The sequence below is a fragment of the Python bivittatus genome, unplaced genomic scaffold (genome assembly GCF_059951505.1).
Source record: "Python bivittatus isolate LINGU-HERP-01145 unplaced genomic scaffold, Pbiv_v1 ctg000700_np1212, whole genome shotgun sequence".
NCBI classification, from domain to species: Eukaryota; Metazoa; Chordata; class Lepidosauria; order Squamata; family Pythonidae; genus Python; species Python bivittatus.
The window spans coordinates 103,216,025-103,232,194 of record NW_028277098.1 but is presented as its reverse complement, the minus strand read 5'-3'; the positions used below and the strand labels follow the sequence as shown (position 1 = coordinate 103,232,194).

The following is a 16,170-nucleotide window of genomic DNA, read 5'->3' as shown; positions in this document are numbered from 1 at the left end:
GCGAGAGACCCCTACTCACTCACGGGTTGCCTGAGTTTAAGGCAACCTTATTCGCTTGCTTCATACAACACCATGAACCCAGGTTAACAAAACACAGCAGCTGTGTTCACATAACCTGCTTTGCTCAGATAAGTAAGCCAGTTACGGCTTAACGCAATGGCCTGGTTGCACCTGCTAAGGCAACGTTGGGGTTCTCACAACACACTGAATCACAAACCACCCAACTCCCTTCTTGACTAGTCTGGGTTCTTCTGCAACTCCATCCAAGACGTTTCCCGGGTGTGCCTATCAAGGCAACTTAAGAGGCAGCAAATGCGTCTTTGCATTCCGAGTGTGTCACGGCCACCCTATTGTGCAGGTCCTTGTCATGATCGAATGGTCCTTCAGCTACCTTGCAGCTGAATCAAGGGAGGAATCCGAGCCTGGATTAAGTGGTCCCCATCTTCCGCCAGTTCTGAGCCTTGGGGGGAAAGAAGCTCCCTTCTGCTAACCACCATGTCACCCCATCTCCCCCCAGAGTGGGGAGACCCCTTACCTCCTGCAGCCGCCGTTTGATCTGGAACAGACGGTCAGTGGCCGTCTTCCCAGCCCTCGCCCAGACGGGAACAAAGTGCCCTTATATAGCACAATCAGCCAGAGAAATGGAGCCAAAAATTAGGAAGGTGCGTCGAAGAGAAACGCTCGTGTGGTGCTGACGGAGCCTTGCTCCAAAGAGGATCGGAGTGGAACAGAGATGCTTAGCAATACACCAGGTGATGTGTCTGCCAGGCAGGCCACCTGCGGAACGAGATGGGACCCCGAGGCAAGATTAAGCAACCTTTGGGGATCAGCGACACATTTGGACTTGGGAGAGCAGGTTTCTCCTCGCAAAGGGGCCACCTTGGGAGATTATCCACTTCACAAGAGGGCTGTCCCGACTCATAACCCCTACTGATGCAAACGAGCTTCTCCGATGTTTTCTGCCCTCCTTGCAGACCTGGGTGGAGAGGAGTCCAGAAGGGGCCATCACTCCTACTTCAACATGGTGACCGGCCGAGTGACACCTTGCTCCCAAACCCTTTGCCAGCTAAAGTCCCTTTCCAGTCAGGCTTAACTCCTGATGACTTCATGGGTATACCCATGTAGACTTGCCAGAAACTCAGAAAGGGTTCGGATGGGAGACCACCAGGAAAGGGCAGGTCCTTCCATTTGGGATGCTGAGAATCGATCCCAGAGGGCAACGGGGAGTCACTTGCATGCCGTCACCAGGAAAAGCACCGTGAAGTTAGACAAACCCATTTCTGGGCTTTCTCTGGATAGCCCCCACCGGTGGGCTTCACCATCCAGGATGGAGAGGACCTGGGCCTCCCTTGTCCAGGAGGTGTTGTGAAGACCAGGGGGAAACATCTGGCCCACAAACGTCCGCATCAGCAGCCTCTCTTGCACAGAACAGCAGTTCTGCATATGTCCACTCCTCTGCCCTTCCTCTTCCACCCCCCCCCCCAGCCACTTCATCTTCATTCACTGGCCACCAGTCCCAAGCAAACTGGACATCCCCAAGAGGAATGGTTGACTCCAAACCAGCCGAGGATCCAGGGAAGCTGCTGGCTCCCTGATATCCATCACCGCCTGTTTGGAGCCCGTTGCCAGGCTCAGAGGATCAAAGGGCCACCACACGGGGGAGGGACAATGGTGGCTAATGAAAAGCCAGCCTGTGCCGCACAGAACGGGGACGGACGTCAGCTGGACGAGGTACGAACGCAATTCAGCTCGATGCCATCAGGTCCGTCCAGCGTGCCGTGCCAAGTGGATCCTGGAGCGTAGAAGCCATCTGTGCCAAAGTGGTCCATGCCAGATAGAGGCCAGATTGCTACACACCCAAGAAACTGTCTGGCCTTTTTAAAAACCACCCAAAGCTTCACTTGTGTGCTCAGCTAACTCTTTTTTTCTTTCAAGGGCCACCGAAGCTATTCAATCCGGTCCCCTGCCCGGTGTGAGAATCTAGATTAAACATCCCAGAGAAATGGCTGGCCAGAGATTACCTGAACACACCCAGTGAAGGACAACCCACCTTCACCTGCTCTCCCTGCTAGGAACAACTCTTTATCTAGCTCTGATCATCTATCTATCTATCTATCTATCTATCTATCTATCTATCTATCTATCTATCTATCTACAGTACATACATATGCACACAGACATACTCAGAAGAAAGGGAGCAACCCTTGAATGAAGTGAGGAATTACCTTTGCTCCTACACGCAGTGCCTTTCGGAGCATCAGCTCGGCCACAGAGGGAAGCAGAATGCTGGATTCCACAGATCAGGCCTGATCCAGCAAAACCATTCTTGTATCTTTAAGTCAGCCTTGACCGACTGGAAGTTGCTGGATCTCCAGCTTCCCAGCCAGCGTGGCCAACCCTGGAAGTTACTGTCCCAATTCAGCCCCTTGCCCGGGGCTTGTTCTCAGCTGGACATGGGGGAAGTGACCCAGCAGAGTAAGCCATTCCCTTTGAAACTGACGAACCCATCTAAAGCATGCTCCAGAATCTCTGCATCTGAAAATGTTGCTTATTCATCAGCCCTTAACGGCCTTCTCCATCCGGGACCCTCCACCCTCCTTTGGGCTGGAGGGACCATCCCAAGCCATGGACTTTCACTATTATATTTATTTTCAAGCTTCAGCTGCTTAAACGATTTGCAAACATTCTTCTGCAGGAACCTGGAATCAGGAACAGATCAGGCATGGAAAGGATTGCAAGTCTGGGCTTCCTTGAGCAGAACTGCAAGCTTTGGCTGGCGCGTCATTCCTTGATAACCAGCGCATTCCTGCGCGACATCAGGTTCTTCATGGTGGGCTTCATGATGCCACTCAGCGCCATCCATCTCTTGCCCTTTCGGATGCCCCGTATCTCAGCTAAAGCCTGCATCTGTTGGGCTTCCACCAAAACGTCAGGAATCCGAGGATTAACCATTGGGTAAAGGTCCGTGTATTGGATACAGTGGTAGATTCGAGGCTGAGGAAAGAAAGCAGCCAGATGGATTTCTACCTCCTTCGATTTCTAGGCCTGATAATGGCCTGTGTAGCCCAGCAAAGGTAGCCAGACTGCAAAGAACTTGCAAATTGCAAAAATAGGTGACCCTGAACATGCAGACATCCTTCCACAACTGGTGTTCTCCATAAGCACTAGGCTTCATGTCCCAGACTTCCCCACCGGCACAGCCAAAGCCCATGCCAGCTACAAATTTGGGGCACTGATGTCTGTAACGGGTGCTTCTAGCAATGCAAACTCCTAGATATCTCTATTAGATCAGAAAGAAGATATAATTGCTCCGTAGACCGAGGTGATCACATCTGGGCTGCAAAAATCCAGATGATGACCCTAGATGGCAGCAAAGTCTGAGTTTCCGGTTTCCTTTCCTTGCCATCTGGAGTTTTTCAACCTAGATATGATACTAGAGGTAAAATTGCAAGGGAGGAGTTCGTTAGAAGCTTCAGTTCTTGAATCATTCCAGGAGCAGCAGCTCATTGCGGAGGGAGAAAGAGAGAAAGAAAAGGATCTGAACTATCTTAAGATGTGGGGTAAAACCTTCCAAGATGCAGGATGGACCTCAAGCCTTGAAAGTCAGGCCTTGGGGCCTTACAGTGATCCCTGGCCAGAGCCTTCAAGATACCCACTGATGTTCTAGGGCAGTGTTTCTCAATCTTGGCATCTTTAAGATGTGTGAACTTCAACTCCCAGAAATCCCCCAGCCGGTATTCTGGAAGTTGAAGTCCACACATCTTAAAGTTGCCAAGGTTGAGAAGCATTGGTCTAGGATATGGGGAGAACCCTATCTTCTACTCGTGGCAAAGGGGGGCAATAGCAAAGCTAATTTGCTGCTACAGCTGCTGCTGCTGCTGAAGACGCTAGAACTGGGAGAGAGTTGGCCTGCTTCTTCTCCAGGACTGAAGCCAGGACGGAGAATTACCCCAGACTAAATAAATCCCAACAATCACCCCTTAAATAAGATGAGAGAGCTGACTATAGCAAGGAGACCTCAGCTGGCAGTGCTCATCTTATCCCATCTGAATGAGAGCTACAAGCAAGGCAGACTTGGAGAAAATTGGTGAGATCTAGAAAAGAGGCAAGTATAACCAAGTGAACACAGTTTGGGGGACATCTTTGGACTCCAGTCAAGCAGAAGGATGGGGAGGAAAAGAAGCTGTCTGCACCCTTCTCTAGGAAATTCTTGGCAGTCTAACCTCTTGCAACCATCTTTGCAACCCAGGATTGAGTTAAATAACTTGGAGATCAACATTTGCATTGTAGACCATAGACAGGACCCATAATATCATTATAGATCTACATCAGGGTTCCTCAACCTTGGCGACTTGAAGATGTGTGGATTTCAACTCCCAGAATTCCCCAGCCTGGTTGGGGAATTCTGGGAGTTGAAGTCCACCCATCTTCAAGTCGCCAAGGCTGAGGAACCCTGATCTACATCATACAAATCCAGTAAAACCGCTGGTGGAAGGTTGCCAATAAAAGGCAGAAAAGGAGCAGTAATCCAACACGGGGGATAACTGAAACAATGCAAAAGAAAACGTGTAAACATTAACTAACAAGATGAAAGGAAAGGAACAAGAATTGGTTGAATGTTTGTCTAAGAGGGTTGAGACTACAGCAGCAGAGAAATCTTTTGACAGCGCAGCCACTGTGCTGGTCAAAAAGGGCTGTAATGAGCAGGTGGGAGGCATGAGCCCCCTCCCCCAAGCATGTGTATAGTGACTGGGGTTGGGGAGACCACCCAATTGCTCAGCTCACTCTAGCAACTTCGGACTGGAGTCCTCAGGCCTAGAACCCGCTGCGTCCCATTTCACAGAAGACAGGAATCACATCAAGATCACCGCCCTTACAGCGACAACATGCAACAAAACCAAAAACTGTAAACCTGAACCAGGAATGATCTCTTGAACCAGTGAACTCCCCACCCACCCGAGAAGTTGGCTGATGCAAGCCACAGGGCATACAAGAGAGGTCCTGAAGTCCACCTCCACCCGACCGTGCAAGAAGCCCCCTTCACTCAAAGCTCCCCTTTCTCTGCTCACCTGATCCTTGTTGGCCACGGAGGCCCTCACCTCCGGAAGCTGCTTCAGCAAAGGACGGCGCCCTTTCTGCTTGTAGGCATGGCCCAGAATGTCACTTTTCTGCAGGTCGGCATACAAAACAGGGACATTACGCAGCAGAGGAATCTTCTGTGGTTCAGGACCCACCACCAGCTTTCCCTTAATCTTTTCTGTTGGTGTCTTTCAACAGCCTCCTGAACCATCCCCCCCAATGATGTTCCAGAGGTCTTCTCCCCCAAATTGGGGTAGGGTGCCGGTAGAGCTTATGTGCTTATGGAGTATGGCTTGTCTAGACATCTAAGATCTTTTCTCATTGTTTTCTATTTTTTTTAAGTTAAGCAACCCATAGTCAGGCAGCTTCTAAATCTAAATAATAACAGCAACAAGTTTTCAGCTTCCTCCAAATCCTTCCCTGAGGTCCCCTTTTCCCTCTAGCTAGCAGGACCTACTGTTTTCCCTACCTCTTATTCATCCCCCACGCCTATGTTTGTCTTCCCCCGGGCAGGCTCCCTGGAACTGTATATTCCTTGAAATAGATACCTGGGTTTTGCTCCAACTGAGACCAAATTCCCAATAATAATAATAATACCCACCATAACAAGACATCTTCCTCTCTATCCCTATGAACCTTACCACATGCTGTGGGATGGGGGACTGAATGGAGGTTTTTCCCACTAACATATTTCTCAACCTGGTTCCCCCTTCCTGGCCATCTAGATAGGCAGTGAAGACTGTTGTGTTCCACCTAAATTGTTCCTCCTTTAACGCTAAGCTATAGCTTTCCCCTCTAGATTTCTTTCCTGGTTCATATGAGTGCTCAAAGTAAGATTACCTTGACTGATTTTTTTCTGTTGTGATTATCTGTGGAATGGAAAAGGAAGGTAAAACAGTTGTTCCTCCCCTTCCCACCCAGCCAGGAAACTCACCTTCCCAGACTCTTCCCATTTCTGAAAGGAAGCCTCAATTTGCTCCTCGCTGTACTGGGCCATCCGTGTCTCTCTATGGATCAGGTCCTGCATCTTTCCCACAGCGTCGAAGTCGAAGGATGACTTCACACTCAGGAACTCCACCATCGTGGATTGCTGCTTCCTCTGCTGACTCAGGGTCTGGACAATCTTGCGGGTGCTCCTGGGGGCAACCAAGCCAAAGGGAGGAATACCCCAAGTGGACCTCTTCTCCCCAAGAAAGCCCCAAAATTCTAGGATAGGAACGGTGACCTCTCACTCCAAAAGCACCTTAGGGTGTCGAAAGGCGAGGAAGGTCGCTCTGGGGCCTTGCTCCACTGGCATTAATTAGCATTAGGTGTCTTCGCAAGCCATGCCCTCCAGCAGCACCATCCTTACAAGGCGAGGGGACTCTGCCCTTGCATGGTCTAACTAGACTCTGCCCCTCTATTTTTCTGCTCTCTCTTTGAGGGTTTCCTCACAAGAAACTGGTGGGCAAAATATTAGCTGTTTCTTCCCTCGACACCTTGACAATTCCTCCAATGTTTAAAAGAATAACACATTAGCTACTGATTGAGCAAAACTGGCCACTTTCTCCAAAACAGGGGGGCCCTGACCTGAGGAAAGGAAAAACACATCAAGTTCACCCAGACTTCCTGGCATTTTTGTTAAAGTGAACACGACATAGCTGATAACAGGTTAGGCTGGTTGCCATCTTGACCTTTTTGGCTGGCCTCCCCAGAGGTACCCCGGAACAGGTGTCTCTCTAGTGGAATGAGTGCAGGTGTAGGGGAGAGACCACCTTCATTTCCCCTGCTTCACATGGGAAGCTGTGCTCAGCAAAAACTGGAACTAAGAACCAGAGGTAAGAGCAGCACAATGAGCGTTTCATCTCTTCCTGGATGTGAGACGAGGGCCACGTGGTCTGCATCCTCGATTATAGCCTTTGGGGCCCTCGGTCACTTTTAAGAATGAAAAGGGTTCCTGCGACCCAAATGTCTGAGAACTGCTGCGTTGGATCCTTGTCTCAGGGCCAGCGGTGCTCTGTTGAAACCCAAGCATGCTCAGATGCGGGAACCAACCCCAAAACGGCACCACTTCCTCCAAAGGCCTCGGAAACTCGCTGTTAAGACGGGTTGATGTGGAAAGGAAGCGCGCCCATCATCGCAAAACCCCCTTTTATGAGCCAAGCTGTCCGTTCACTCACTCCCAGTGGGGTTGTCGGCCTTCATTGAGGACTCTCAGGGTGTGTAAGGATGCCACGCGACGGATCTCCTCGGGCACTTCTGCCGGCATTAAGTTTGTGATCCCCAGTCTCCACAATGACTGCCCAAAGGTCCCTGAGAGTCAAGCCGGAAGCAAGATTAAGTAGGGCTCCAAGACAGAATTCTAGCATCACGACTGAGGTTCCACACCGGGCAGTCACAGCCCAGAAGCCTTTCCAAAAGGGAACCCTTTATTTTAGTCCAAACACTTCCCCATCTCTTGGTAGATGCTTCCACCATGCCCTAGAAGCATGGGGAAGCCACAGCCTTTGCAACTAAAATAAATACAGGCATGTTTCCTTGATTTACGTTATTTATGGAAGCTGCAGAATTCACCTTTTCTTGGTGTAAATGCTACATTTATCTGCTGTAGTAATATACAATATATTGGCTTGGTTTGTAGAGCATAGGACCAACTAACACCAACCACAGGGAGTTGCAATGAAGGAAACAAAGGCAGGCCAGCCCATCTAAACTGTACCAGCTCAAAGAATGCTTGCCTGGGCAAAAAGGGTTTTTCCCATTCTCCTGGCCCACCTCAAATCAGCTCCTATATTTCCTGTTCAAGATGCAGTGCAAATGCCTTACCAATGTGCCTGCCTGTCAACAGCCACAGCTTAATTGTGCAGTCATGGCTGGCTGTGAGAATGGCTTGGAATTTTTCCACATATTTGAGGCTGACCACATTCTTCAGATGCCCCCTCCAAGAGCTCAGGCAGACTGGAGGGATCAGGGAGGTGACCCAGCCATCATGTACCTGCACGGAAACAGGTATGGAATGCGTGGTGGGAAACTAGACCAACCCAGAAAACCTTGGACGACTTAAGGAAAAAGAAAAAGAAAAAGAAAAATCCTGTGCTGAGGGGTGCTAGTGATGGTGGACTAATTCAGAACCGTCCTTTCAGTGGGCTCTCTGCTATGACATTCCTATTATTCAAAATTTCAAATATACACAACTCTCCTTAGGAAGATCTCTCATCAACATTGCCCCAGTGTTTTAACATGATAGGATGAGTATTTTCTGTGAACCCTACTATAATTTGGTATTTTGAAAAACATGCTACATTTGTTTAAAGAGAAAGCAACTGGTGGCGACTTTAAGATGTTAAAACAATGTGAGACTTGGACATTAGTTGACATCCATCTCAACATGCATATGCCGACTATGTAAACCTTGGATGCAAACTTACTCATGATTATGCAAACTGTACTTGGGAGTGAGCCTTCAGTGTTACGTTGACCACCCCAGCTCAATTTCTCAACTGGGCATTGAAAACTGGGGTTGGGAGACTCTATCATACTACTAACCTGCTGGATTTTTCTATCCTCTGAGAAGGTTGAAGCAATTCTGCAGTAATCAGGGATTAAGTCACGAAAGGAGTTCTTCTCAGGAGGAGATTCCTCAGCCAGATCTAATTTGGAGTCTTGTGTATTTGGTCCTATGCAGTAATTCATGATGTCCCAGATCTAGAGAAAGAGGACAGGATGGTACCCAAAGGAACCTACCTTCACTTCTGGTCCATCTTTCACCTCTTTACATTTTCCCAGCCACTGGATCGGCCAATCACAGCCATGAATACGTCACCCCATAGCTTTGCCCTTTAAAACTCAATATTTGCTCCCATAAGACAAATAGTTGGCACCAATCTTTGGTATTTGCTCGGTCATAAGTACACTCCCATGAGAATTCTTCCACATGTCAAACCAACTCATATCCAGGTCCAACATGAGAAAGTCAAGATTCAAGGGACAGATTTATAACTGCTTGTTCAGCTATACCCTGTCTTTTGGTTCTCATTCTGAAAAATTATGAGTTTGGGAGAATTGAACTTGATGAATTAGTTGGCAGTTTTCCTGGTATAGAATGTCTTTTAAATCTATTTTGGCAATTCATCAACACTTGTCTGTAAAAATAATTCATAGATGATCCTACGTTGTCTTAAAAATACACTATAATAATCAATGTCTAGATTGTGTTGGAAGAGTTGTAAGCAAATTGAGACATATTACTTTTTCTAGTAATAGTGCCCAGTATTTACTCATATGGGTTGGCAGGGTTTGAGAAACTTGGAATTACATAACACCCTTTAATTATTAACGCTAGTGCAGCTTCATTGTCCACTTTTCCAAGGACATAAAATGAGGCAAAACACAAGGCGTAACTCCAAGTGTGTCACCCCCGGAAGCAGCATGGATAGATAGTTTTCTTAGTCTGATGAACTTTTTACAGTGAGTCACTCTTTCACTGTCTTCAAACACAAAGTCAGCATCCCTCTAGGAACACCTTGGAAGGGAGGGAGGGAGGGAGGGAGGGAGGGAGGGAGGAAGGAAGGAAGGAAGGAAGGAAGGAAGGAAGGAAGGAAGGAAGGAAGGAAGGAAGGAAGGAAGGAAGGAAGGAAGGAAGGAAGGAAGGAAGGAAGAGATACTGACCTTGATGTAACCCAAGGAATCTCCAGTTAAGAGGATCAAGTCCTTGTCATCTGTGGACATGGTGCTGACAACTGTGTCCAGGGCAGTGCTGTGCGTGGCTCGGAATTTGCCCATCAGACCTCCTTTGTTTCCCACGGACCAGGCATACAGGAACCCATCCATGCAGCTGGTGAGCAAAATGGCCACGTTGGGCTTTCGTTCACGGGACTTCAGGAAGAGAACCTGAAATGGTCAAAAAGTTACAGTACTGTGGCTGGAAGTCAGAGAGAGTTCTTCATTCCCCCAGGGTGGGAACCATAACCTTGTGGTTGCAACTCATCCACTCAGATGAGGAACAGAAGGCTCTCTCCAGGTTCATTTCCCATAGGGGAATTTCCCACATCTACAGGGTTCAGAGAACAGGACCTTCTCAGAGATTAGATCAGACCCCCGTGCTCCTGAATTTTCAAAAAGCTATAAACAATTCGTTTTTTTCAGTGTTCCTCTGAAATTTAATATACTATCTGTTCTTTGCTAGGGAAGGCTTAGATGTGAATTGTGCTATCAGTGTGTGGGTAATAAAGGATTGTATATTTTTATAGATCTGTTGTTATCCAGTTGTGTATTGGGGACATATACCGCTCAGAATCTATTTTGATTTGTGCAGCCTATAAGCCTAGGATGGAAAGAAGGAAGGAAGGAAATAAATAAATCTTACAATGGCTGAATGACTAGCCCTAGAAACAGGGAGGGAAGACCAATTCAAGCACTCTGCCCCAGGCACCTGATGGACCGAATGGGTTTCCAGAGGGAACTTGGGGTAGTCACTGAAGCTCTGGTACCCAGCTTGACCAAGGCCTTAGTCACCGCATGGAATAAGCACATGATGGTAGCCTTGGATCGGATTGCATCTGTGCAGATGCTCTGAGGGCATGGACTCCCTAGTTCTGAGGGGAACTCCAGAAGATTTAATGGCATAAGACAGGGTTCCTCAACCTTGGCGACTTGAAGATGTGTGGACTTCAACTCCCAGAATTGGAGATATCCTGGCATAAGAGACACACCTGGAGCACCACTGGAGGAAGACAAAGAGCAAGTCCAAGCCAGAACAGGCAAGAATCTTTATTAAGGATTACCTTGTGGTGATAAGAGTGGCGAAATGTAATTATTTCTCCAGCTTTATTGCATCTGTGGATAGCCAGATGGTGACTCTGTTTTGGGCGACTCAGTTCCTCCTGGGTAAGGAGAGTCTGGGGGAATTCTTGCACAATCATTGTAAGGGTTGTTCTAGGCATCTGTCAGATAAAGCACTAATATTCGTTCGGAGTTGGATTTTGGCTGTGCAAGTCCTAAGGAATTGACTAAGGCTCATTCTTGCTTGGTTTCCAGGGAAGAGTTTGAACTTGCTGGTTCTGAGCAAGTGGGCAGGGTCCTTGGGGCACTGTGTCCTGCCACCTGTGTTTTTGATCCACATCCCTTCTTGTTGGTGAAGGCCTCCTGGGAGGTGACATGCAGCTGGAAGTGGTGATGAATGCTTCTTTGAGGAAGCGGATGGCTCTGCCTGCCTTAAAGGAAGCTGTAGTCCACCCCTTCCTCAAGAAGCCATCACTGGATCCAACAGGGACATCTGGTCTCCAATCTTTCCTTTCTTGGGAAGGTTGTGAAGAAGCTGGTAGGTTTTCAACTCCAAAAGACTCTGGAGGAAATGGATTACCTACATAGACAATTTTTGGCAGGCTTGGAACAGCAGTGAGGATTTGTCCTAGCTCTCTTTGATATTTTGGCAGCCTTCAATACCATCAATCATTATATCCTTCTGGACTGGTTGGGATTGGGAAGCATGGTTCTTCAGTAGTTCTCCCTCCTCTTCAGCCAGTTCTAATTGATACTGGTAGAGGGGAAGAGGTCTATCTCAAGGCCTCTGCAGGGTGCTTCAGGACTCAACTTTCTCCTTGCTCCTATTTAACCTTTACAAAAAGCTGCCGGGAGAGGTCATCCATCAGCACAGGGTGAAGTATTATCAGCATGTTAATGATAGTCAGTTGTACATCCCACCCCAGCCTGTCCAAGTGATCCCACTGAGATTCTTTCCCAGTGCCTGGAGGCTGTACATGTCTGGATGAAGAAGAACAGGCTTCAACTCAACTCTAGCAAGACTGAGTGGCTATGGGTTTTAGCAACTTCCCCCCCAATCTGGAGATCTTCCATAATTAACCCCGGCGGGGGTAACACTCCCCCAGACAGGGTTGGCGCACACTCTGGGAGTCCTCCTGGACTCACAATTCGTGTTCAAGGAGCAGGTGGCAGTCATGGCCAAGAGGGCCTCCGCACAGATCTATCTTGTGCACCAGTTACATCCATTCCTAGCTTGCGAGACACTGCTCAGGGTCACTCATGACTTAGTTATTTCCCAGTTCAACTATAGCAGCACTCTCTATGTGGGGCTTCCCTTGAAAAGCATTCAGAAGCTTCAGCTGTCCAGAATGTAGTGGCATCTGCAGTTCTGGGTGCACCACAGAATGCCCAGGTAATGCCACAGCTGTGCGAGCTGCACTGGCTTCTAGGCAGCTTCCAGGTACCATTCAAGATCCTGGCTGTCACCTTTAAAGCCCTGCAAGGCATGGGGCCCGGTTAATTGTGGGACCGCCTGTCTCAGGGGTTTTGTTCTGACCCACTAGAGGCAGCAAGGTGAGCGTGCTCTGGGTCTCCTTGGTAAAGCAATGCCACCTGGTGGGTTCTAGGAAGGGTGCCTGCTTTGCCACGACGTCTGCTCTATGGAACAGCCACCCCCTGAGATTTGGATGACCCCGATCCTGCTGGTCTTTCAAAAGGCCCTGAAGACGTGGCTCTTCTTCGATGTTGCGGGCAGGATCTTAGTGGAGTGGTTATACGTGTTTCCTATTTATCTTTTAGTAAATTGTTAAAGGTGTCTTGATTATACTTTTAATCAACTGTTTTTATTACCTTTCGTCTTTTTTGTTTGTTTACGACCTAGAGTTAGTTGCTTAAGCTGGGAAGCCATATAAATTTGCTAAATAAACCAATAAAATTAATTAACATGGGATTTTCTGATAATGTAAGGAGCCTACATCAGGAACCACCCATTAGAGCAGTGTTTCTCAACCTTGGCCGCTTGAAGATGTGTGGACTTCAACTCCCAGAATTCCCCAGCCAGCAAAGCTGGCTGGGGAATTCTGGGAGTTGAAGTCCACACATCTTCAAGCGGCCAAGGTTGAGAAACACTGCATTAGAGGATCTGTGGCCACGGTCCCTTACGATCTGCGTTTCCATTTATCTCACCTCATTTTTCCATCTGCTCTTCCTCCTTTTATCTGTTTCCCAGGTTTACAGTGAAGTCAGCTTTTAGCAAAGCCTCTAGTTACAGATTCTTCATTCAGGCTTAAATGAGCCATTTGATGGATAAATGAGCACAATGAAATTCTAGGACCCACCTCAGCCTTCTTAATAGCAATGTTAGATGGCAATGCCCGTATGGATGGGAGAATAGATTTCTTTGACAAAATGCTTCTGTAGAAATGAATGCTAGCCCAGGAGCAATTTCATAAGATGACCGTTTGGAGAATAGGTTAGCTGCGTGAGAAATATGCACAGGGACTCAAGATGTTTGCAACGTTGCAGTTGAGAACGATAGATCTTCATGGGTGTTTCAGCAGAGGAGTGGAAGGGGTCGCTCTACTAATCCCATTATCAGGAGAGCGTGCAAAAGAATGAGAGGGAAATCATGTCATGCTACTGAAGAAACTTGGTGTGGTCACTGTTCCTCAATGCATGCAATCTTCCGTATAAATTGCTGTTTTCTCTGAGAAATGTAGACAGCGGATCCATTTTCAATAGTCTGGGACAAAAGCTGATGAAGACTATTCATTTTCCTTTGGAGATTCCAAATTAGAAGAATTTGGCTGCTCTTGGATGTCAGCCGCAAAACCAGAAATGTGGAGTTCTCCAGGCTACCTAGGAAATGCTGGTTTCTTCCTGCGTGCAAATGAAGGAAGTTTTGGGATTCTGATCATTTTTACGTCTCAACCAAGCTTCTCCTTCCACCTGACGCAAGGAGGCTCCACAGAACTCCGGCTTCCCTTTTCATCGGCCAATTTCTCACATCGTGTTGTGGTACTGAAGCTTTTAGCTCATGTGCCGCTCTGCAACACCCTGTATTCCGTAAGTGCCCCAGAGAAACAATTTTATTGCAGGTTTTAAAAATAAGATGAAAAAAAAATCAAGGGGACGCAGCAATTCTGCATGTCCTTGGTCTTCTGACCACTGTGGTTTCTGCTCTTTAGATGAGGTGCTTTAGATCAGGTGGCTGGTAGCAAGAGGCAGGCTGTGGAATTGGGTTTCTCTAAGCATAGAGGGAAGGAAATGTTTTCAGCCCTGAAGCTGAACTGCTGCTAGACCAGGGTTTCTCCACCTTGGCAACTTTAAGACGTGTGGACTTCAACTCCCAGAATTCCCCAGCCAGCCATGCTGGCTGGGGAATTCTGGGAATTGAAGTCCATACGTCTTAAAGTTGCCAAGGTGGAGAAACCCTGCCCTAGACAAATGCACTGGAGTAGGAGCAAAGACCACTGAAAAGAGCATCTCCCCTACTGAAACACGCCCAAAATATTTATCCAGACACGCTCACACAAACTTCCCAACAGGTGACACATTTCTATCCCATGGCAAGCATTCTGTGTGCAACTAACAACGCCACAGTCACACACAATGTGCCGCCTACTCTCCAAGGAGCAGTGGAATACGCTGAGAAAATCCATCGGTGTGCTTCCAAACCCTTGGTTGAAACCAGCACTGACCTTCTGCACAGCTCTTTGGGAAGCTTTTACCTCCTCTTGCCATGACAGGGTCTCCTTCCTCAGCAGGCAGTTCTCCGTAGTGGCCGAATGGTGGAGAGAGAGGCCACTCTTCATGCTTGCTATGGAGGTCCAAGCTGCCTGCCAAGGAATAGGACACATGGTCACCCCCAGCATTACGCCACCACCCACCTCCCCTTCTCCAGAGACCATCCGCTGCTTTTCTCAGCCTCCAGATCTATTCTGCAAGCTCCTTTGTAAGCAGTGAAGTTCATGGATTGAGAGAAAAGCCATAAAAAAATTCAAAACAAGGGCCCTTGTGGGATTCCTGGGTGGTAGAGGAGAAGGAGTTCTGCGGTTGGGGGTCTTGAAGCCCACCCCTTTCTCTTGAAGAAATATTTCTAAGGAGACTCTGTAAGAATTGGGTATGGAAGCAGAATCCCTGTCCGAGGGGAGGAGAGGCCAAGAGCGTGGGGCTTTCTCTGGGTGCGCTGCGCAAACTCAGGTTGTTTGGTTACTTGCTTCATTCAATGTATTATGCGAACCCAAAATGTGGGAGAAAATGCAGTCCCAGGTCCCAGGAAGGACAGAGCATAAGCCCACCCACAATGGGCCACTGCGAAATGTAAAGCTGATCACAATTCCAGCAGACACTGCAAGAACTCTTTAGGAGTCCCTGGTTTCAGCATCAGTCAGCAGCACAGGAAGGACAAAGGCCAGCCCGCTCCTGCCCCTGGCCCCACAGATCTTCCAGGAGGACCAGTACCTGGGGCTTCATTAACTGGCTTCCAGATATAGCTGAAGATGGACGCTTGCAGGGACCTGAAGGCGTGACAAGACTCTTTGCGCTGGCGGGGCGCGAAAGGACGACAGATTTTGAGGGAAGCTCGACCCTTGGGTAGGCCCAATACTTCTTCTCACTCTCACCCTGGTAGCCCCCCACCTTCTTGACATCTTTGCTCTGAATGGGACCCTCTGCATTCAAGAAGAACTCCTGGTTAAGAAAAAATATCGTTTAGTTTTCAAGCCAGGGCAGGGCCCGTTCCCTTAAATCAACTTGTAAGAGTCATCCCCACCCTGGAACACTTTAAATGTGTTGGTCTGCAAGTCCCTTCATCTTCTCCCAGTTGGGCTGAAGACTGTCTACACAAGTGGATGTGGCCATGTTGGGAAAGGCTGAAACTTATTAAGGAAGCTGTTCTTGGTTCCCAAGACCTACAAGCTCCAGAAAAGATATTTGAAAAAAAAATGGTCTTTCTGCATACTGAGCACTCAGTCACTAATTCAGCACTGGATGCCTTAATTACAGGTAGTCCTCAGGTTATGACCACTCATTCAGCAACCATTCAAAGTTACGACAGCGCTGAGCAAGGGAGACTTACGACTAGTCCGCAAACTTGCAGCCATCGCAGTGCCCCTGCAGGCACGTGATTGCCTCTTGTGACCTTCCCTGCCAGCTTCCCACAAGCAAAGTCAATGGGAAAGCCTGCAGGGAAGGTTACAAGTAGCCCCCGTAAGTTGCTTCTGCCACTTTTTCTCCCAAGAAGCTCTGCTACGGAGTACAAGATCCCATGTAGCACTCCCCCGCTTGTCCTCACTCTGTAGTGGCCCCCGCTGACCCACCCGCACTCAGTAGCGCCCGCCGCAGCCCCTA

General features: G+C 48.2%; 1 protein-coding gene across 1 annotated transcript in view; it reads right to left on the bottom strand.

Annotated features, from left to right (window-relative positions):
• Nucleotides 1-539: 539 nt before the first annotated feature.
• Nucleotides 540-16,170, bottom strand: part of EFCAB8 (EF-hand calcium binding domain 8) — a 60,574-nt gene continuing 44,943 nt past the window's right edge. Inside the window, exons 20-29 of the mRNA XM_088154045.1 lie at nucleotides 15,283-15,510; nucleotides 14,520-14,657; nucleotides 9,727-9,948; nucleotides 8,605-8,763; nucleotides 7,885-8,053; nucleotides 7,239-7,371; nucleotides 6,014-6,215; nucleotides 5,070-5,168; nucleotides 2,226-2,994; nucleotides 540-777 (exon numbers count right to left, since the gene is read on the bottom strand). Coding sequence (XP_088010171.1) covers nucleotides 2,782-2,994; nucleotides 5,070-5,168; nucleotides 6,014-6,215; nucleotides 7,239-7,371; nucleotides 7,885-8,053; nucleotides 8,605-8,763; nucleotides 9,727-9,948; nucleotides 14,520-14,657; nucleotides 15,283-15,510 — 1,563 coding nt within the window. The 3' untranslated portion in view covers nucleotides 540-777; nucleotides 2,226-2,781. The remainder of the gene's footprint in view (nucleotides 778-2,225; nucleotides 2,995-5,069; nucleotides 5,169-6,013; nucleotides 6,216-7,238; nucleotides 7,372-7,884; nucleotides 8,054-8,604; nucleotides 8,764-9,726; nucleotides 9,949-14,519; nucleotides 14,658-15,282; nucleotides 15,511-16,170) is intronic.